Source organism: Lissotriton helveticus, chromosome 4_2, assembly GCF_964261635.1.
Source record: "Lissotriton helveticus chromosome 4_2, aLisHel1.1, whole genome shotgun sequence".
NCBI classification, from domain to species: Eukaryota; Metazoa; Chordata; class Amphibia; order Caudata; family Salamandridae; genus Lissotriton; species Lissotriton helveticus.
Window position 1 is genome coordinate 112,202,098 of NC_136064.1, and position 21,377 is coordinate 112,223,474.

Genomic DNA, 21,377 nt, shown 5'->3' on the forward strand with positions numbered 1-21,377 from the left:
TTTAAAATACAATTAATATCCTAGTGATAATAATGTAATGATAAAGCTGAAGACGTTTTGATTTGTTAATGTCACCAAAACCCTAATAAGTAATTTCATGACGCATTTGGCATTTTTCCTAACAATACTATATGGTTTGTAGCATATCTACTAATATTTTATTGGGGGGGTGATGTGTGTGTGTGTTTATTGCATTTGGGTGCTTTTTAACAAAATGCATTAGTATAAAAACTTTTTTTCACAGGGAGGTGTGCAATATCAAAAATATGTAAAATTTCCATGTGAAATATGGTTTCAACATCAAAATGTCAGCCCTCGTGTCCCTCTGCAGAGCTTTGCCATGACGCTGATACCGCTATTACCAATCTAGCCTGCCCACCCGGCTATTCTATGTACACTCTGAATAGGCTGTCTAGGGGTGGGGGTATCGCGCTAGTGGTAAAAACCATCTACCCTTGCGTCTGGAGTGCCTTAAACATCTCTGGATGTGAAAGTGCCATGTTCAAGGTCTCTGTCAGCCCTGAGTTCACCCTGTCCGGGATGGTCGTTTATCGCCCACCCGGCAGTGATGTGGCGTTCAGAAATGCTTTCCCTGATATTGTTGGCCCTTTGGTTGCCGACTGTGCCAACTTTTCTATCATGGGTGATCTAAACCTGCATTTCGACACCCTCTCTGGCCTGACAGTGCGTTCCATCTCTACTGACCTTGAGGCCTTTCAACTCCTCCAGATGGTTTCCCAGCCTACCCACCTGGGCGGGCATATTCTGGATCCCCTGTTCACCAATTTTATTTATTTATTTATAATTACACTTGGTTAAGCGCGCAGCTACCCGGAGGTTTCCCGGCGCTAAAGTAGACACAAGGTAAGGGGGGCAAAAGGGCAGCAACTTACATATCAAATAGCCAGGTCTTGATACCCTTACGGAAGGTCAGGAAACACTTTTCCGATCGTAGAGATAGAGGTAAGGAGTTCCAAAGAGAGGGGGCTAGCAAGGAAAATGACCGACCTCCCATTTTGGCTCTCTTGATTCGCGGTACTTTCACTTTATTTTGGGTAGAGGACCTAAGTGCGCGAGATGGAACATAACGCTGCACTAAAACAGATAAATAGTTGGGGGCTGTTCCAATCAGGATTTTGTGCATAAGACACAACGCCTTGAATTTAATCCTGTTCTCAATACGCAGCCAATGCAAGTTGCGCATATGAGACGAGGTCGAAGTTCTAACAGGAAGGTTACAAATAAGGCGAACCGCCATATTTTGTACCACCTGGTATTTCCTAGTTACCTCCTTACTGGCACCCAAGAGTAAGATGTTCCCGTAGTCCAGGCGTGAGATGACAAGAGCCTGGACTACCGTCCTCAGGGTGTCAGCAGGCAGCATCCACTTGATTTTCCTCAGCCACCTGATGATGGTGGTACAGGTGGCGGAGACTTTCACGACATGCTGCTTAAAGGGCAATTGGTTGTCGAGGAGGACTCCAAGATTACGAGCATTCGTAGTTGGAGTAGGAAGAGGACCCATCTCCGGAGGCCAGTGCTGTGGGCCCCATAACGAGATGTCTTGACCAAACAGAAGCAGTTCCGTTTTGTCCCCGTTTAATTTTAATTTGTGATCATGCATCCATGCAGATATTTGTCGGAGTCCATTTTGAAGAGACGAGGAAGAAGAATTTTTGTTGGTGGAGAGTGAATAGATGACTTGCGTGTCATCAGCGTAGGAATAAATCGTGAGACCTGCCTGCTCTGCCAGAAAGGCCAGGGGTCTGTTGGGGATTCTAGTTACGTCTGTCTCTCCGGTGGAATGGACAGACCACTTCTTGGTGTCCATTTCCTGCCCGGTTTCGGCCACTCCTTCCACCTTTACGGCTAGACGGGTTCAGAAGAGGGCTTGGAAAAAGCTTAGGTTAGAGGACTTTCATCGTCTTCTATCAGAGGAGCCGCTGGGTCTTTTGACGGATGTGGAAAGGGGGTATGACCTCTTCTGTTCATGGATAACTAGGGCCTTGGACTCTCTGATACCTATCGTCTCTACTAAAATCAATCCCAGAGAGTCGAGCCCCTGGTACGATGGCACTCTCCGGGCCCTAAAGGGTGCCTGTAGACGAGCAGAGAGGGCCTGGAGGAAAACCTATGGGGCTGATCTAAAAGCTGCATATGCCAGGTCCGTTAAGCTCTACCATCGAGCTATCTGCCGAGCTCGTGCGGCTTTCTATGCCACCGAATTCCGGAACAGCCCGAATCCGTCAAAAGCTATTTTCAAGGCCGTAAAAGAACTCACGGCGAAGCGGACTACCACTACGACCGTAAGCTCCCTTTCCCATTGTGAATCCCTTGCATCTTACTTTTTGGGGAAGGTCCAAGTTATATATAGGACATTCCCTAGCATAGGGTCCACTGCGGAAAGTATTAATGGGGTTCACCATCAGACCACACTGCTTGTTTTCCCCCCCCTTACCTTGGATGGTTTTGACAAACGTGCACTGCAAGTTAAGTCTGGGTCTCCATCTGACCCAGTAAGGCCTGCTCTCTTCCGAGACCAAGCTTTTATGGGGCGTACAGCTGTATGTTCCCTTGTCAATCTCTCCTTGGAAACGGGAATTGTACCATCTAAGTGGAAACAAGCCGTGGTGTCCCCGATTATTAAAAAGCCCACCCTGGACCCCTCTAAGCCTGAAAGCTATCGCCCCATCTCGCTGCTGCCCTGGCCAGCCAAGATTACTGAAGCCCACGTCAACTTGGCCCTGTCTGAACATCTGACTCGGACCAATGCCCTCGACCCCACACAAAACGGATTCCGTGCTGGGCACAGTACGGAAACTGCGTTACTTGTGATGGTGGAACATCTTCGGGCAAGGTTGGATGCTGGTCAAACGGCGGCGCTTATTTTGTTAGACCTTAGCGCCGCCTTTGATACGGTAGACCACAGCATCCTCCTGCGTCGACTCGAGGAGACTGGTATTGGCGGTCAGGTGTTGCATTGGTTCCGCTCCTTTTTAGACGACCGCTCCTTCTGTGTTGCCATCCCTCCCTTCAAGTCCAACTACCAACCACTGGCCATGGGGGTTCCGCAAGGGTCCTCGCTGAGTCCCACGTTGTTCAATCTATACGTGAGACCGCTGGCTGATGTCGCTAGGCAGTGGGGCCTCACTATGGTCTCATATGCCGACGACACTCAGCTGGCGGTTACTCTCAGCGGGGATGCGGAAATTGAGGCCCCCAGGTTTCAGTCCAGACTGAAGGCGGTGGCTAGCTGGCTGACAGGCAATTGCCTTCAGCTAAACGCCACTAAAACAGAGGTGATGGTCGTCGGGAAGGGAGTGGAGCTGTGGGGTGACCACTGGTGGCCCCCAGAGTTGGGTCCTACTCCGATCCCGGTATCGGAAGTGAAAAATCTGGGGGTATGGCTGGATGTGGGCCTCTCCTTTATAGGCCATACTAAAAGAACTGCGGCCTGCTGTTTCGGTCTCCTGAGGGGCTTGAGACCTGTTCTCAAGTTCTTTGATGCCCCGACCAGGCAGCTGGTGATCCAGGCCACTATCATCTCTCGCCTGGATTACGCCAGCTCTCTCCTGGCTGGGGCCAACCAGGCTGAACTAACCCGTTTACAACGGGTTCAGAATGCTGCGGCGAGGGCGATTGTTGGTTTGCCCAGATTCTGCTCAGTGACAGGTGTCCTTCGCTCCCTACACTGGCTCCCGGTTAGGAAGCGCATCCTCTTCAAGGTCTTGTGCCTTGCTTTTAAAATCTTGAGAGGTACAGGCCCGGAAATCCTGTCGAGTTGTCTGTCTTTCTATGTCCCTGCCCGCTGCCTCCGCTCTCAAGGTCTGGCCCTTGCGGTGGTTCCCAGATTCAGGCTTAGCCGCATGGGAGGCCGCTCGTTTAGGGTAATGGCTGCGTCAGCATGGAACTCCCTCCCTGTTGAAATCCGCTTGCTGGAGGACCTTCTGACTTTTCGGAAGGCTATAAAAACCTTCTTGTTCTAGCTGCTTCTTAGTTTCTGTTCTTAGCCTCTCGTTGTGTTACGGGCTACCTTGTCTCTGCGCCAGGACGCTCCTTGGCTGGAGTATCTGTGCGCACAATAAATAGACGTAACATAACATAACATAACATGAGGCTATTGTGACCAGATTATCTAAATCAGATACTTTTAACAAAAGTAACAAGTATTTGCAATGCAATAAGTCTCGTATTACTGAAGGTGTGAGCTATTGGTGTTGCATTATTATTTGAAATGCCAATAGCTCAAACTTTCCGTAATGCGAGACCTATTGCATTGCCAGTGCTTGTTCTATTTGACCTGATGCTTTCAGTCTCCCTGGTCAGAATGATGTTGGCCTCATGTTCTCGTCAATCTCCTGCATAAGGCATTTGAGCTGATGGCCCAGAACCAGGAAGCCATAATCTGCTGACGCAGACAAGGTTGTTTTGCAGACTAATTTATCCAGATCGATTACCTCCAGTAATGTAATCTAGTGCTTTTATAAAATGCTCTGGCACCCTTTGGCCAATTTCGTGCTATATAAAACTGCAAACAAAATACAAACTCGTATTGGTATTTTAAGCTACTCTTCACGTATACCTGAAGCACTCTTTCGGCTGCCTAACTCACAAAACTCCTGCCCACAGCCTAAAATCTACCTATCAAAATCTCCTAAATACACCCAAACATCTGTTCATTGCATCCAGATGCTGCTTACTTTACCTCCAGGACTTCCCCGGTGTTCAAGCTTGCATCTCGATTCAGGACTTTACAAAAAACCCTGAAAAGTCATTTCCTGGTGGTGAAAGGAAGTGAGCGTTAGCTGCCTTCTGTTGCCTTCATTCATTGACAATGAGTACATTGCTGCCTCTATATTGTGGTAGATTGAGGCATTTTCGGCCCACACTTTCCTATGACACCTTTTTGATCCTCTTCGTTACTGCTCATCTTATGTCATCCTGTTGTATTTTTTATGTTCCACCTGTGATTTCATTTACAACATTTCTTACTGGAATACTTTAACCATTTCTAAGTTAATGAATTAATAAATACATTATTATTATTTTTTAAGTCTTTACAGGCGCTTGCTCTAGAGCAGCTTGGCAGAGTATGCACAGGCCTGGTAATAAGATGGTGCCTTGGGACTAGGGGCCTGATTTAGAGCTTGACGAGTGGTTTACTCCATCACACACATGACTGATGTCCTGTCCGCCTTATTACAAGTTCATGATGTGCTACTGCACTTGTAGTAAGATGGACAGGATGTCGGTCATGTTTGTGGCGTAGTACATCCTCCAAACTCCAAATCAGGCCTTAGGACTCGTAATAGAGATGGCGTTATCCTTCCTTTGTGTGCCTTTAGTTCCAGCTTTGAGTTGGGTTCAGGTTCATACCACGGGGAGTGAGATGTCCGCTGTTTACCTGCTCCTTTTCTAAGACCATGGTGAGCTGCTCGCAGTGTTTCCAGGTGCAGACACCTACTGCCTGTCAGAGCTGTGTGAGTGATGCACTACTCTCGGCTGTGGATTGTGACTTCTAATGGTGCAATGCAGACATCAACTGCAGATGCAGACCTGCAGATTCATTTGACTGTGTTGAGAGGTCATTCAGTGAGTAGTGACACCATGGAAGTGTATCTGAAGCCCTCGCAAGATGTGGGTTTTGAGAGGGGAGGTCATGAGCGCTAGTTACGTTGATTAAAATCCTTCTACTTTCTGGAATTAGTATTGTCAGAATATTACCCGAAGAAGGCACATCACATGTCATTGTGTGTAGGAAGTTGTGAAACGGTTGTCCTAACGTCTTTCCAGAACATACTTTAAAGACACTTGTTATTTCCCTGTGCTTAGCAAGACGACAAGGAGCCTCAGCCGGCGAAGAAGACAGTCACTGGCACTGACGCTGACCTCCGCCGTCTCTCCTTGAAAAATGCAAAGCAGCTGCTGAGGAAGTTTGGAGTCCCCGAGGAAGAGGTGTGTATTCAGTCTGCAGTCCTCGTTTGAGCAAACCTCAAACTGTACCTCTGTTTCTTCAAAATACTTCTTCCAGTAACATGTTACTGTAATTGTGCAGAAGCGTAAGTAACATGTGTACACGCACACTCTCACAACCACTGTCTCTTTCTATCACACACCGAAACCCCTCACTTCTTTCCTCCATACCCATCTCCAACTTCCTTTTGCTACTTCTCCTCCAGTCTCTTCTCCTTCATGCAGCTGCTGATGAAGGGATCAATCATGCTTTCTTTGTGGCACAAATATATCCTGCTACATTGCCAGATAATTAATTTATGGCTATAAAAACATTCATGCTTTCTAGTTCTTATAGTTCTGTCGGTGGTAGCTGGTGGCTATTTTCAGTTCATGGAGTGAATAATGGAGTTAACTTTTTTATAAAGTTCAGAACTCTTCTTTACAAAATATATATTTGTTGGCAGCATTCAGGAGGATAAGGGCCATTCAGTTACACAAGACTGATCACTAACAGGTGTGGGTAACCTACTAAACATGTTTGGGATGGGGGCTGGGGACAGTGGTTATTGCCGTAACAAGAAAGTCACCAATAACTGCACATCAAAGGCTTACTCACTGCTATTTCTACTACCTTGCATGAGTTTGAGCTCGAGATGAGGTGGTGGAAGGTTTGGGGATGGGAGTTTGCAGTTCTCATCTCTCCCCTCTAACAGGTGTGAGGAATACACCCCTGTGATGAGTGAGCACTGTGTGTTGTGAGTTACAACATAGAAGAGCTCTCTGTGACCCTTCTGAGCCTTGCACTATCTCTCACTTAATCACTTAGTTACTTTGCATTTATTCAAATAAAATATGTCAGCAGAATATTATTCTTGTGTATTGTAGATAAAGAAGCTGTCTCGTTGGGAAGTTATCGACGTTGTGAGAACCATGTCCACGGAGCAGGCTCGATCTGGCGAGGGCCCTATGAGCAAGTTTGCTCGTGGTTCACGGTTTTCTGTGGCGGAGCATCAGGAGCGATACAAAGAGGAGTGCCAGCGCATTTTCGATCTTCAGAACAAGTACGTTGGATCTCTGTCTTGAGGACAGTTGTGTGTGAAGTGCAGATATGGTATCCGTGCGTGGTGAATGCATATGCGTTGTAAAATGACGTGTAGTGACGGCCGTGTTGGAATGACTGTTTCCTGTGTGAAGTGCTCATGTACATTTTCTGCCTAGGAAACCATGAGATCTGAATTGCTGGGGTTGAACTGATGGTCGCCAGCTGTTGTGGTTAGTGGCACTTGCACTGATGGTCGCCAGCTGTTGTGGTTAGTGGCACTTTCACTGATGGTCGCCAGCTGTTGTGGTTAGTGGCACTTGCACTGATGGTCGCCAGCTATTGTGGTTAGTGGCACTTGCACTGATGGTCGCCAGCTGTTGTGGTTAGTGGCACTTGCACTGATGGTCGCCAGCTGTTGTGGTTAGTGACACTTGCACTGATGGTCGCCAGCTGTTGTGGTTAGTGGCACTTGCACTGATGGTCGCCAGCTGATGTGGTTAGTGACACTTGCACTGATGGTCGCCAGCTGTTGTGGTTAGTGACACTTGCACTGATGGTCGCCAGCTGTTAGGGTTAGTGGCACTTGCACTGATGGTCGCCAGCTGTTGTAGTTAGTGGCACTTGCACTGATGGTCGCCAGTTGTTGTGGTTAGTGACACTTGCACTGATGGTCGCCAGCTGATGTGGTTAACGACACTTGCACTGATGGTCGCCAGCTGATGTGGTTAGTGACACTTGCACTGATGGTCGCCAGCTGTTGTGGTTAGTGACACTTGCACTGATGGTCGCCAGCTGTTAGGGTTAGTGGCACTTGCACTGATGGTCGCCAGCTGTTGTGGTTAGTGACACTTGTTCTGATGGTCGCCAGCTGTTGTAGTTAGTGGCACTTGCACTGATGGTCGCCAGCTGTTGTGGTTAGTGACACTTGCACTGATGGTCGCCAGCTGTTAGGGTTAGTGGCACTTGCACTGATGGTCGCCAGCTGTTGTAGTTAGTGGCACTTGCACTGATGGTCGCCAGTTGTTGTGGTTAGTGACACTTGCACTGATGGTCGCCAGCTGATGTGGTTAACGACACTTGCACTGATGGTCGCCAGCTGATGTGGTTAGTGACACTTGCACTGATGGTCGCCAGCTGTTGTGGTTAGTGACACTTGCACTGATGGTCGCCAGCTGTTAGGGTTAGTGGCACTTGCACTGATGGTCGCCAGCTGTTGTGGTTAGTGACACTTGTTCTGATGGTCGCCAGCTGTTGTAGTTAGTGGCACTTGCACTGATGGTCGCCAGCTGTTGTAGTTAGTGGCACTTGCACTGATGGTTGCCAGTTGTTGTGGTTAGTGACACTTGTTCTGATGGTCACCAGCTCTTGTGGTTAGTGACTGGTTGGTATCTTGAATGCAGAAACATTTCTGGAATTGTGTAGCTGTTCCTCCTACTGTACGGTGTGCACTGGACGAACATTCTTCTGCTTCCCTTGATAATGATGACCCCTTGGGAGGAAATGAACTTCAACTTCATTTATTTTTTAAAGTTTTATAAAAGCACAAGATTAGTCCAGAAGGATATATCCAAACTATCTTTAGCAAATCAAAAAACAGTACACAAAACATAGAATGGTGGAGTCAGAGGCCTACACTAAGTGTATTATAAGTGAGTAATTGAACAAAGTACAGGCACGATTTCGCTCAATCCCTAATCCTGATTAGAGAGTGTAAGAAAGTGCACTCTTTTTCCATGGTTGCCCCCACTTTTTGCTAAACTGCTGATGTACTTTGACTGAGTAAGTCTTGGGTTTCTGCCAAACCGGTACCCAGGGCCTATGTTCTTTCCCTAAAACTTCACTAAAAACAAAACCCAATTGGCATTTCTGGCCACAGGTCAGTTCCTTGTAAATGGTACCATGGGCACAGTGGCCAGGGAAAGCCTCTAAGGGCTGCAGCACTTATTGTGCCACAAGGTGAACCAGAGTGAAGCATATGCCACCCTCCCACTGGAGGGTAGCATAATAGGGGGTGTACCCCGCCCAAGGAAGGGACCCATTGATCCCAATCTTTACCTGCCTATAGTGCCCCTAAATTTACTATTTAGGGGCAACCCTGAAACTTGCCTTCTCAGACAAGAACCGACCAGAAGAAAAGAAGGACAGAAGAAGCTGTGCTATAACTAAGAAGAGGAGGACGCACACTGACTTGGCCTCAGCCCTACCGGCTTCTCCGTACCTTGAACCTGCTGCAGCAAAATCCCAGTGTGTCCTGTATCCACCAGCCTCAAGAACCCAAAGGACCTGCTCTGTCTTCCAAACCAAAGATTTTGTCGCTTGTGAGCACCAGATTTGCTCACCAACAGACTGACTCCAGCCGAAACCGTGAGTCTGCACCACACTGCACCCAACGCCCACGGCCCCATTAAAATCAACAGGGCTCAAGCCGTCAAAAAAGCACCCTGCACCCAGCCGCCTCTGCATCGCTGCGGGTGTAACTTGGGGGCTACGTTTGATCCCCCTTTACCATGAGCCAGCTTTGCTCCCACAACCCTCGTTGCTCGTGAGCAGCCATCAACCGGAGGCCCCTTATCCCCCATTAGATGACATTGGGCCTCAGCATTCAGCTGCCTTAGTGCCGCTGAGGGTGTTTCAAGAGTGCATCCTTGACCCTGGGGAACCCTGTTTCTAACCCCAGAATACCACACTTTCTCCATAGGAATACATTGACTGTTTTTTCTTGAAAATTGTCCAAAGTGTGGAGTTGGTTTTGTATGAGAACTTGAAAAACTGTAAATAACTAAAAACTGCTTTACTTACCTTTTCTAGTGGAATATATATATATATATATATATATCGTATGACACCGAGTAGAAAAAACAATCCCCAAAGTAATCTGTAAAGTAATTTCCCCTGTATTGAAAATATTTACAACCCTGTAACAAAGACATTTTCATTCATCTTGCTTGTATTGTTCATCCTGCCTTGAAAAGTCCTATTTACACTTACCTGTACCAGGCTTGCTTGATTCTAGAAAATAAATATAACTAAATAATAACTTTTATACAAACAAATTGGTCTGAGTTCAGTCTTTGAGTGGGTGACATGATTTGCTGCCTGGGTGTGTACAACAATTGTATAACACTACCCTCTGATAAAGCCTTACTGCTCCCCACACTACCACGAAAAGAGTGAGGTGCTATCTACTTTTACCTCTGCCTACCTTTGGGGTTCCACTGGACTCTTTGCACACTATACCTCATTTTGGTATAGTATATACAGAGCCAGCTTCCTACAGAGAGTGGCTGCCATTTGCAAGATGGCGGGCACTGAGGAGTGGGCTTCACCTTGCCCCCCCCCCCGAGGAATGAGGTTGGCAGAGGTGGGCACACCTTCTGGGCTGTGCTAATGTTTCCCACCTGTCTTCCCACCGAAAAGGAGGGGAGAGAGGGAGGAGTTCTGCTCCTGATAGCAGGAGAGACTGGGGATGGCGTTACAAAGGCGATAAGGCCTTTGAAGCTCCCCTGCCACAGATGGCTCTTCCTGGCCTGGGGGCGGTGTGAATTCCTCCACCCAGGAAAGGCTTTGTTTCTGGGCTCAGGAAGCGAAGGCTCTCACCCTAGCGGTCCAGACACATGTCTCGTGGTGGCAGGCTGGTGCGTACCAGTCAGGGAACCCACCAGAGGCTGGGGTTTTTTCAGGGAGCATCTCTAAGATACCCTCCGAGTGTACTGTATAATAAATCCCACACTTGTATCAGTGTGGGATTATTATGCTGAGATTAAGTTCTCTACCAAGCTTCCCAGATTTCAGTAAAGCCATTATGGTGCTGTGGAGTAAGTAATGACAAATTCCCAGGCCATATAGTCCATGGAGCATTACTCCAGTTAGAATGTCTAAGAATGGGCTTAGACACTGTAGCGGCACAGTGCTCACGCAACTGTACCCTCACTAGTGGTATAGCGCACCCACCTATTGAGGTGTGGTACCTATACCATAGGCAGTGGGTTGCAGGCATGGCACACAGGTATGTGTGCCATGTCGGCATGGCACACAGGTATGTGTGCCATGTCGACTCTTCAATTTTCTCTGCACCAAAATACGCAAGTTGTGATGGCAGTGTGTGTGTGTGTGTGTGTGTGTGTGTGAAGGTACAGGACCTCTATGGGTGGCACAAAATGTGCTGCAGCCCTTAGAAGCCTTCCCTGGTCACAGTGCCCTTGGTACCCATTGTACCTTTTACAAGGAATTTACAAGGACCAGAGGTGCCAATTGGGGGTACAAAGGTACAGTTTTGGGAAAGAACACAGGCTCTGGAAACCTGATTGGCAGGGACTCAGGGCACCTCAAGTCAAAGTTCTTAGGTAATCTGGCAAAAAGTGTCGGTGTTCTGCAACAAATACCCAGCTTCCTGCACTGGTGAAAACAAGTTCCACCATTACATCGTGGCTTAACTGAAGATAGGGATGCTTGGCATCAAACAATTCGTATTGGTAAAGCCACACTGATGCCTGTGTTGGATTTATCAATACATGCATCCAGAGGGCACCTTAAAGGTGCCCCCTGAACACCTACCAGCCTCTAGTGTGCATGCTGACTGGCAGCCTGCCACCCGAGACACTGTTCTGACCTCCTAGCGTGAGAGGGTTTTGCTTTCTGGAGACCCCGAAAAAGGCCTGTCCAGGAAGACGGTGTAACACCTCATCCCACAGGAGGACCTGCTGATTAGCCTCCTTGGGCTAGTAAGCATCAAAGAAGCCACCGCTTTTGAAATGCGAATCTGGTTTCCCTCATAGGAGAGGAAGGAAACCCCCCTTTCCAGAGTCCCCTTGGCAACTGGACAGGTGGGAAAGTTAGCTGGTAGAGTATGCGTGTCACCCCCTGTCTTTTACCATCCCTAAGGTAGACTACTGCGAGGTAAACACGATTTTTCAGAGGTAGCCATCATTGTGATGGCATACCTAGGAACTCTGTTCTAGACAGGGTTATGCCCACTTCCAACAGGAAATGGTCATATAGGGGTAGTAGTGACCACATCGGTCAGTAGCCCATTGGCTACTACCCTACACTCCCCTAAGGCCCCAAAATTCTGTATTTAGTGGAGCCCCTGGCACCAGAGAAGCAGAGCCTGATGACCTAAAATGAGAGAGGACATGAAGAGCCGCAAAAGCAGAGAAGAGAGAAGTAGCAGCTGACCAGGTACCAACCCTGCCGGTTTGTCTGCATTCCTTGTCGATAATGGCACCAAAGATGAATTGTCCTGCTGCTGTGACTCCAGAAGCTTAGGAGGACTTCCTGCCTTCGAAAAAGACTCAAGACTTTCTGTGAACAGTCCAAAGAACTCCAAAGCAAAAGACACTGAGGCCTCAAGAACTGCCAAAACCCGACATCTGAAGCAACCACTTCACGCGTCGCCTCCGGCCTGTGCCGAAGTGTGCCAACAAGGTTCCCCAGCCCGCCAGAGCCTGATTCCCCAACATCGCTTGCAGCCTCTGCCCGCCACTCCCCCTCGACTGTGACTGCTCCAGTAAGAAAAAACAGATGTCTAAGGATACCTCTGGACCAGGCGCCCCTGGGCCTTGGAGAAGAGTACCAAAGGTGTTCCCCGTACCCGAACATCACAAAGGCCTGAGCCCATTTGTTGGTTCAGCCCGACTGGCTTCCTAGCCAGAACCCGCAGCCTCTTTTTACAGTGACTGAGCCCCATTTAAACACATTTGGCTCCCGACGCTGATTTGCACCCTGCACCCTTGCGACACAGGTGGTGTACTGACGGTGCTGCCTTGGACCTTGACCGCCACTCACCTTAACTCCTGGAGATTGGGCCTGTAAGTCAATGTACTGTACCTGTTTGCAGAACGGGTTCTTCGTTCCATAGGATAACATTGCTGAACTTGGAATTGCATTGGGTCCACTTTTTAAAGTGAAATACATTTTTTATTAAAAAATGTACTTAACTGAACGATTTTTCTCTGGTGCCTAAACATGTATAAAGATACTTGCTCTTTTTATGAATTGTTGTGGCTCTCCTTTTTGAGTCGTTTTGTCATTTATTGATCATTGTGTGTATTTGCAAATGTCCTACACCTAAGGCTGCTCGACCACACTACCCCCTAACAGAGAACTTTGGGAGCCCCTGTCCCCTAGTAAGGGAATCCCTGGACTCTTTACACATTATATCAGATTATTGATATATCGCATAAAAAGCCAGCTTCCTACAATCTTGCCGACTGTTCTGAATGATACTTTGGGGGGTCAGACACAGCTCGTATGTTAACGATATTGGCCTGCATAGCACGCATTGCCTGGCTTCTCTGGTGATGTGCAAGCTTCACTGATCCGCATGCCCTTTGATCTGTCTCTTTGGAGGTAAGGCCGGCACGGCGGGCTCTACCTTCGAATGGTTTCGAGAGCTGCAGGGTGTTCTTTGGGGCTGACCGTCTCCTCAAACACAATTCCAGTTTTGGACAATTTGATGGCTACTCTATAGCACTGGTTTCTAGACAAAGGCAGTCTTCGCAACAGCCCATTCGTTTTCCGGTCCCAGGTGCTGAACCGTCAGCAGGGGCACCAGTCTTCCAGCTCCTCCGCTGCTATATCAGCCAGTAAACTGCTTTAGCTTGCACTTAGTGGCTTATGCACACCCAGGAAGAGGCTAGATCTATTGCTTTCTTCTGGGTTGGCATTGATTCACTTCCAGCAAATGGGTCTTGCAAATTATTCATAATGGTTATGGCCTACCCATTCTTTCCTCCTTGACTAATATCCCTCCAATGCCAGAACAGATTCCAGAGGAGCATCTGTTCACCATTGTACAGAAGGTGAACCTGTTGCTGTCCAGAAGTGCCATAGAGAAGGTGCTGGCACAGGCAAGGTGTGAGAAGTTGGCCTGATGTGCAGTGTTCACTATTCTAGTGATCACTATATATCAGTCCAAACAACCCTTATTGATGATTGGTTGTAAGTCAACCTTATAGACCAGCTATCCTAGTAGCATGGATACGAGCAGTCTAAGGCTAAGACTCTAGAGGGCGTGTTAAGCCAGCTGTTTTACCATCACATTACCCCTTGAACACCCAGTGAAAGGACACCACACAAGTGTTATGAAAATAAACAGTGTATTTATTAGAATCACAACAACCCTGTACTCTTTATGAGGACAGGGTGCTAGGCACACAACAAAACTCTTACGAAAATACTTAAGTTAGCACGTTATACACAAATGCCCGAGGGGCACGAAAAACCATATACTTAAAAAGTGGAATGCGAATTACTAGCAGGTAAGTAACAGTTCTAATAGGCTTTGGAATCGCTAGGACTGGACTAGGGAATCGTTAGATTACTACTAGGAGACCCAGGGGACTCGGGTGCAGAGTGTGCACTCTCATGCGGGACAAAGTCTATGGAGGCTAGTAAAGGCAAAGTTAGTGTTCACGGGCGAACCCGACCTGGTAGGAAGAAAACGACAGTGGATCCTGACCCTAGGATAGTGAGGCTATGCTGGGACACCGAAGTGCCGAAGTTACCTAGCCCAGGGGCTGCAGCTGCATAGGTCTGAAAAGACGTCGGGGATCTCGTTGCCGGACCAGGAGCCTGGAAGGAAGAAGTTGCTGGCAGGCGACCAGTGAAGAAAAGTTCGATGGATCCAAGCCTGGATCAAGGAAGAAGAAAACCTGAAAGCAGAGGGGACCAAGTTCTTGAATCACTAGCCAGTGATTAAGTGGGCACCAGGATGGCACCGGGCGAAGTCACCGCAGTCAGGTGAGTGGGCGCTGCTGGGCTCTGCAGTCTCTCGGACCAGGAGGCGTTGTCGGCGACCAGGATGGAGGTGCGAGCTGTCCCACGAAGGATGAAGTCGTCGGCGTCGAAGTTACCCAGGATTGGGCAACAAGCCTTGGCTAATTCAAGCCCACGCGGTGGACTCAAAATGGCGTCTTGAGTGGACCAGGAGGGTCCGGGGTGCTCCTCTTCTGGAAGGGAGCAAGGGCCAGTCTGGAGCAACCAGACCAGCAGCAGAAATGTCGTCGGGCGTCGTCAGGAAGGCCACAAGCCAACGGGCTAGTAGCCAAACAACGCGGTGAGCAGCGGAAAGCAGAAGGGCCCCACGCAGATCGTGGAGATGCTGGGGGGCTGCTCTTCGGTGCTGGAGCTGCTCAGGGTGGGGGCTTCTCGGACCCCAAAGCACTCACCAGGAATTCACTCGGCGGGCTTGCTGGAAAGAAGTCGTGCAGTCTTGCAGATGGCCGGTCCCTTGAGGTCTCGTCGCACCCACGGTTCTCAGCTGGGCTGTAGAGGTGGGTAGAGGTCAGAGGTGCCAGGGAAGCCGGTTCTCGTCGAGCTGGGCAGTCGGATTCCGGAGGAAGGACTTACAGCAGACCGCAGTGTTCTTAGATGGTGCCTGCGGATGCAGGGTGACTACTCCTTAGTCACAAGGGAGAAATCTTAGGAAGAAGTCTTGAGTTCCTTTCGCAGAAAGTAGTTTCAGGATTCAAAGATGATCTGATTTGGAAGGGGGCCAGTCTCTACCTTTATCCTGTAAAAGGGGGCTGGCACGCGACTAGGTCCTGCCCTATGGGTGGGACCAGGAGGGGGGTGGTTACACCCACTTCCTTGGCGGGCTTTTCCCCAGGCCAGGGGCTGGAGTGCCCCTGGAACTGGTTTCAGCCGGCCTATGCACAGTGAGCACCGGGGTGCCACTTGCAGTCACCTTCCTCTAAAGCCCTGCCTACCTACAATACACAAAACCCTGTCTGGGACGGTGCTGGCACCGCCCCTGGCAGGAAACCCTTTGTCCTTATCTCCTGCTCTGGGAGGACTCCCAGCAGCAGGAGGGCAGACTTGTGTCTCGGTGGCAGCATCCATTTTGTGGATGCTAAGGCTCTGTCTGACTTTTAACCGGGTTATAGGTTACATGCATGTCGTGTCCCTCTAGAAGGGTGGAATGCTAACCCCGTCGCCAGAATTGGCGAGGGGTTAGTATTCCAATTCGTATGACACCTTACTCGACATGTTTTGATAAAGCGATACCAGAGTTGGCACATAACCGCGAGGATTATAATGCACTTAAGAGTATATGGTATGCGATATCATGGAAACGGCTAAGGGATGGATCCCGAAAGCCGCAGACAGGCTCAGCTCATGCCAGAGCACCATCTCACACGATTCCAAGCACTCTGCCTTCAGGATTGTTAAGGCCTGCCATAGGAGTGACTGATAGGAGATCTGTGTGTCCATTTTAGGGTTAGATATAGGTATACTATATCTAAAGCAAAGGGTGAGTACACCACCTTGCCCCAGCTGTCGTGCAGCCAGTTGTGTCAGTTTTAGTTAGTCAATCCAGGGGTGGCACAATACATGCTTCAGCCCCTGGGAGACTTCTGGGTGCACCTCAGCCCTGGGTACAGGGACTTGGAGAGGGCCCAGTGCCAATTCAGTACCTAAGTACAATTTGGATAGAGAGAACAGCTAGGCTGTGGGTCTGATTAGCAGGCCCACAGCCAGGGAAAGTCGTAAACCAGTGCAGCAAAAAGCAAAAATCTGGGTGATCATAGGATTGCAGACCCTACTCTCCTACATGACCCCCCCCCAAACTTTGGGACAATAAACTAACCTTGACCAGGTGAGTCTTCTTGCTCTAAGTGGAAATACCTGGAGAGCCCATCAGCATTGCTGTGATCAGTCCCAGGTCTATGCTCCACTGTAAAATCCATCCCCTGTAGGGAAATGGACCACCTAAGCAGTTTGGGGTTTTCACCCTTCATCTGATTTAGCCACAAGAGGGGCTTATGGTCTGTCTGAATGGTGAAGTGAGTGCCAAACAAGTAGGCCCTCAGCTTCTTCAGGGCCCAGACCACAGCAAAGGCCTCCCTCTCAATAGCTGACCAATTTTTCTCTCTGGGTGTCAACCTTCTACTAATGAAAGCAATAGGCTGATCATTACCATCAAAATTCAGTTGAGACAGAACAGCTCCCACACCCAACTCAGAAGCATCTGTTTGGACAATGAATGGCTTGGAGTAATCTGGACTCTTGAGGATAGGTGCTGTGCACATGGCCTGCTTTAGGTCATTGAATGCTTTCTGACAGCTTGCTGTCCACTGAACTTTCTTTGGCATCTTCTTGCTTGTCAGGTCATTAAGGGGGGTCACTATGGACCCATAATTTCTGACAAACTTCCTATAGTACCCAGTCAGGCCCAAGAAAGCTCGAACCTGAGTCTGGGTGATTGGAGGAGTCCGGTCCTTGATGGCCTGTATCTTACTCTCCAGTGGCTGAACCTGGCCTCCACCTACAAGGTGGCCCAGGTATACAACCTGTGACTGCCCTATCTGGCACTTTGTGGCCTTGATAGTGAGGCCTGCCTTTTGCAGGGCCTCTAACACTTTCCTCAGGTGGACCAGGTGATCCTCCCAGGTGGAGCTAAAGACAGCAATATCGTCAAGATAAGCTGCACAGAAGGCATCCAGCCCAGTGAGGACTTGATTCACCAACCTTTGGAAGGTGGCAGGTGCATTTTTCAGTCCAAAGGGCATTACCACAAATTGATAATGCCCTCCAGGGGTAGAAAATGCTGTCTTGGGTTTGGCTTCCTCAGCTAACCTGATTTGCCAATACCCAGCTGCCATGGAGGATCTTCGCATGCGTGCAGACAGGGGCCAGTCAGTAGCACTGATACTGCTGGACCTGTCTGCCGCATTCGACACGGTCAACCACGGGACGCTGTTGGACAGACTCCGCGAGGCAGGTGTGGAGGGCACGGCCCTGTTGTGGTTTTATTCTTACCTTCAGGACAGAAGACAGGCTGTTTCCCTCCCTCCCTTCCAATCCGCTTTTGCCCCAGTACCTCAGGGAGTTCCCCAGGGCTCTTCCATCAGCCCCATTCTTTTTAACGTGTATCTTAAACCACTGATAACGTTAATTAAGTCATTCGGGATAACAACGATCAACTACGCCGATGACACCCAGCTTATTCTCTCATGGGAGGGAGAAGGCTTTACCCCCTTAACCTCCTTCCATGACTGCCTGCGTGAGACGGCTGGGTGGTTACACAGGAACTCCTTACAATTTAACTCCTCCAAAACAGAGGTTTTGTACTGTGCGGGAAATTATATTTCTCGTCAGTTCCCGAGTGATTTCTGGCCTCCGGAATTTAAGGAAAAACCACTGCCAGTTACCTCGGTCCGTAACCTGGGAGCTACGCTCAATAACAATCTGAATATGGACACCCAGGTCGCCAAAACGGTGGGGACATGCTCGGCTCTCTTACGCTCTCTGCGTAAAATTATGCCTCTCCTTCCTTCACACGCTCGGGCGATGATAGTCAGGTGTACTATACTTAGTCGCCTGGACTATTGCAACGCCCTGCTTCTTGAGTCCCCAATTACGCTGTTAGACCGGCTTCAAAGAATTCAGTCTGCCGCCGCTAAGCTAGCTCTTGGCTGGACGAGGAGATCATCGGCCTCGGCAGCACTAGCCGAGTTACACTGGCTACCTCTGAAGCAGCGGGTGGCGTTCAAGTCCCTCTGCATTGTCTTTAAAGCGCTGCATGGACTTGGACCCAGACCGATGCAAGACATGTTCTCATGGTATACTCCCACCAGAACGTTACGTTCTTCCTCAGCATATCTGGTAATAGTGCCCAGATGTTACAAAGCTAGGACGGGGGGAAGATCATTCAGGGTCGCAGCGGCCAAATTATGGAACAGTCTGCCTATTGACATACGCCAAACCTCTCAACTCCTCCCCTTTCGGAAACGGATCAAGACCTGGTTGTTTCCTTAATTCTCATTCCGCCTGTTACCCGTGACTAGTTATCCTCAGTTGAAGTATTCTACAGCGCCAGGAAGCCTGCAAGGTATCAGCCGCGCTATATAAATTCTAAAAATAAAAAATAATAATAAATAAATCAAATGTGCTTAAGAAGTTGGCAGAAGCCAATCTATCTATAAGCTCATCTGCTCTTGGTATTGGGTGGGCATCAGTCTTAGTGACTGCATTGAGGCCTCTGTAGTCTACGCAAAACCTCATCTCTCTCTTACCACCCTGGGTGTGAGGCTTTGGCACTAGAACTACTGGGCTAGCCCAAGGGCTATCTGAGGGCTCAATGACTCCCAGTTCCAACATTTTCTGCACTTCAGTTTTGATGCAGTCTCTAACATGATCAGGCTGTCTGTAGATTTTACTCTTGACAGGCAGGCTGTCTCCAGTGTCAACATCATGGGTACACCAATCAGTTTGGCTGGGTGTCAGAGAGAACATATGTCGAAAGGATTGCAGAACTTGCCTGCAATCCTGTTGCTGATGTTCAGTGAGGCTGCCACAAAAGACAACACCATCAACTGACCCATCATCAGGATTCTGAGTGAGCAGGTCTGGGAGAGGGTCACTCTCTTCCTCCTGTCCCTCATCTGTGGCCATGAGCAAGCTCATGTCCTTCCTGTCAACATATGCCTTGAGCCTGTTAACATGGAGCACTCTGAGAGGGCTCCTGGGAGTTCCAAGGTCCACCAAGTAGGTAACCTCTCCCTTTTGCTCAATGATGGTGTGGGGCCCAGACCATTTGTCTTTCAGAGCTGCTGGGGCCACTGGCTCCAGCACCCACACCTTCTGTCCTGGCTGGTACACAGTCAGTACAGCCTTTTGGTCATGCCAAGCTTTTTGAAGTTCCTGGCTGGCCTCAAGGTTTTTGGATGCCTTTTCCATATACTCAGCCATCCTGGAGCGGAGGCCAAGTACATAGTCCACTATGTTGGTTGCAGGCTTTTTGAGAGGTCTCTCCCATCCTTCCTTCACCAAACACAGGGGTCCTCTTACAGGATGCCCATACAGAAGCTCAAAAGGGCTGTAGCCAACCCCCTTCTGTGGGACCTCTCTGTAAGCAAACAAGAGGCAGGGGATCAGGACATCCCATCTTCTCCTAAGAGTTTCAGGTAGTCCATGAATCATCCCTTTCAGGGTCCTGTTGAATCTCTCAACAAGCCCATTGCATTGTGGATGATAGGGTGTGGTGAACTTGTAGTTCACACCACACTCTTTCCACATGGCAGTCGGATATCCTGACATGAAGTTTGTACCTCTGTCAGAAACGACCTCCTTAGGGAAACCCACTCTGGAGAACACTCCAACTAGGGCTCTTGCCACTACAGGGGCTGTAGTGGTCCTAAGGGGAATAGCCTCAGGATACCTGGTGGCATGGTCCACCACCACCAGTATAAACTTGTGTCCTGATGCTGTCTGGGGTTCCATTGGACCAACAATGTCAATCCCCACTCTTTCTAAGGGAACCCCCACCACAGGTAGTGGTATGAGGGGGGCCTTTGTTGTGCCACCTGACTTACCACTGGCTTGGCAAGTGACACATGAGCGACAAAACTCCTTGGTATTCTCATTCATATGGGGCCAGTGAAAGTGTGAGACAAGCCTGTCCCAAGTCTTTGTCTGACCTAAATGACCTGCAAGGGGAATCTCATGGGCCAAGGTGAGAAGGAAACCTCTCAGAGACAAGGGGATGACCAGCCTCCTGGTTGCACCAGGCTTGGGGTCTCTTGACTCAGAGTACAGGAGTCCATCTTCCCAGTATACCCTGTGGGCACCTGTGGCATTCCCTGCAGCCTCAGCAGCAGCCTGCTGTCTGAGGGGTTCAAGGGAAGGGCAGCTCAACTGTTCCTTCCCCAGGTCTGCTCTGGAGGGTCCCCCTGAGCCCAGAAACTCAACTTGACCAAGTTCAAGCTCTTTAGGCTCAGTTTCCCTCAGCTCTTCTAGATCAGCCTCCTCGGAGACTTGATCCTCAACCTGGGGCAAGGGGGAAGGCAAAGCCTTACCCTTACTGCTCTTCTTCTTGGGAGGTGTCTGGTCCATAATTTCAGGATCCAGCACCTGTTCAGTGGGGCATCTTCTGGCCTGTGACCTAGTCACAGCAAGCACATGTGCTGGCAAGCCTAACATCTCCATGTGAGTCCTCTGCTCCACTTCTGACCATTGTGATGACTCCAAATCATTGCCCAACAAACAATCAACTGGGAGGTCTGAACTGACTACAACTTTCTTTTGTCCCTTCACTCCACCCCAGGAGAAAGCTACAATTGCCACACTATGACTAGTAGTGACATTGCTGGCATTGGTCACCAGGAAATCAGTACCTGGCATGATCTGTCCAGGGTCCACAAAGTTAGGTGTCACCATGGTGACACTGGCACAAGTGTCCCTATAGGCCTGAGCCATCTTGCCATTAATCAAAGGTGTCTGCCTGTATTTGCCCAAAGTATTGGGACTTATTTCAGGGGACATATCCATATCCCCTGTACAGACAAGGACAGCCTGAGTGAGTGTGCCAACTAAGTTGTCAGACCCCTCAGTACCCAAGGTTAACCCAACTAATGCCTTGGGAGTGACACTACCACTA

At 49.1% G+C, this 21,377-nt stretch overlaps 1 protein-coding gene across 1 annotated transcript in view; it reads left to right on the forward strand.

The window, feature by feature from the left end:
* LOC144752244 (transcription initiation factor TFIID subunit 1-like) overlaps positions 1 to 21,377 on the forward strand; it is a 303,153-nt gene that overhangs the window by 139,042 nt on the left and 142,734 nt on the right. Inside the window, exons 21-22 of the mRNA XM_078640245.1 lie at positions 5,833 to 5,955; positions 6,841 to 7,016. Coding sequence (XP_078496371.1) covers positions 5,833 to 5,955; positions 6,841 to 7,016 — 299 coding nt within the window. The remainder of the gene's footprint in view (positions 1 to 5,832; positions 5,956 to 6,840; positions 7,017 to 21,377) is intronic.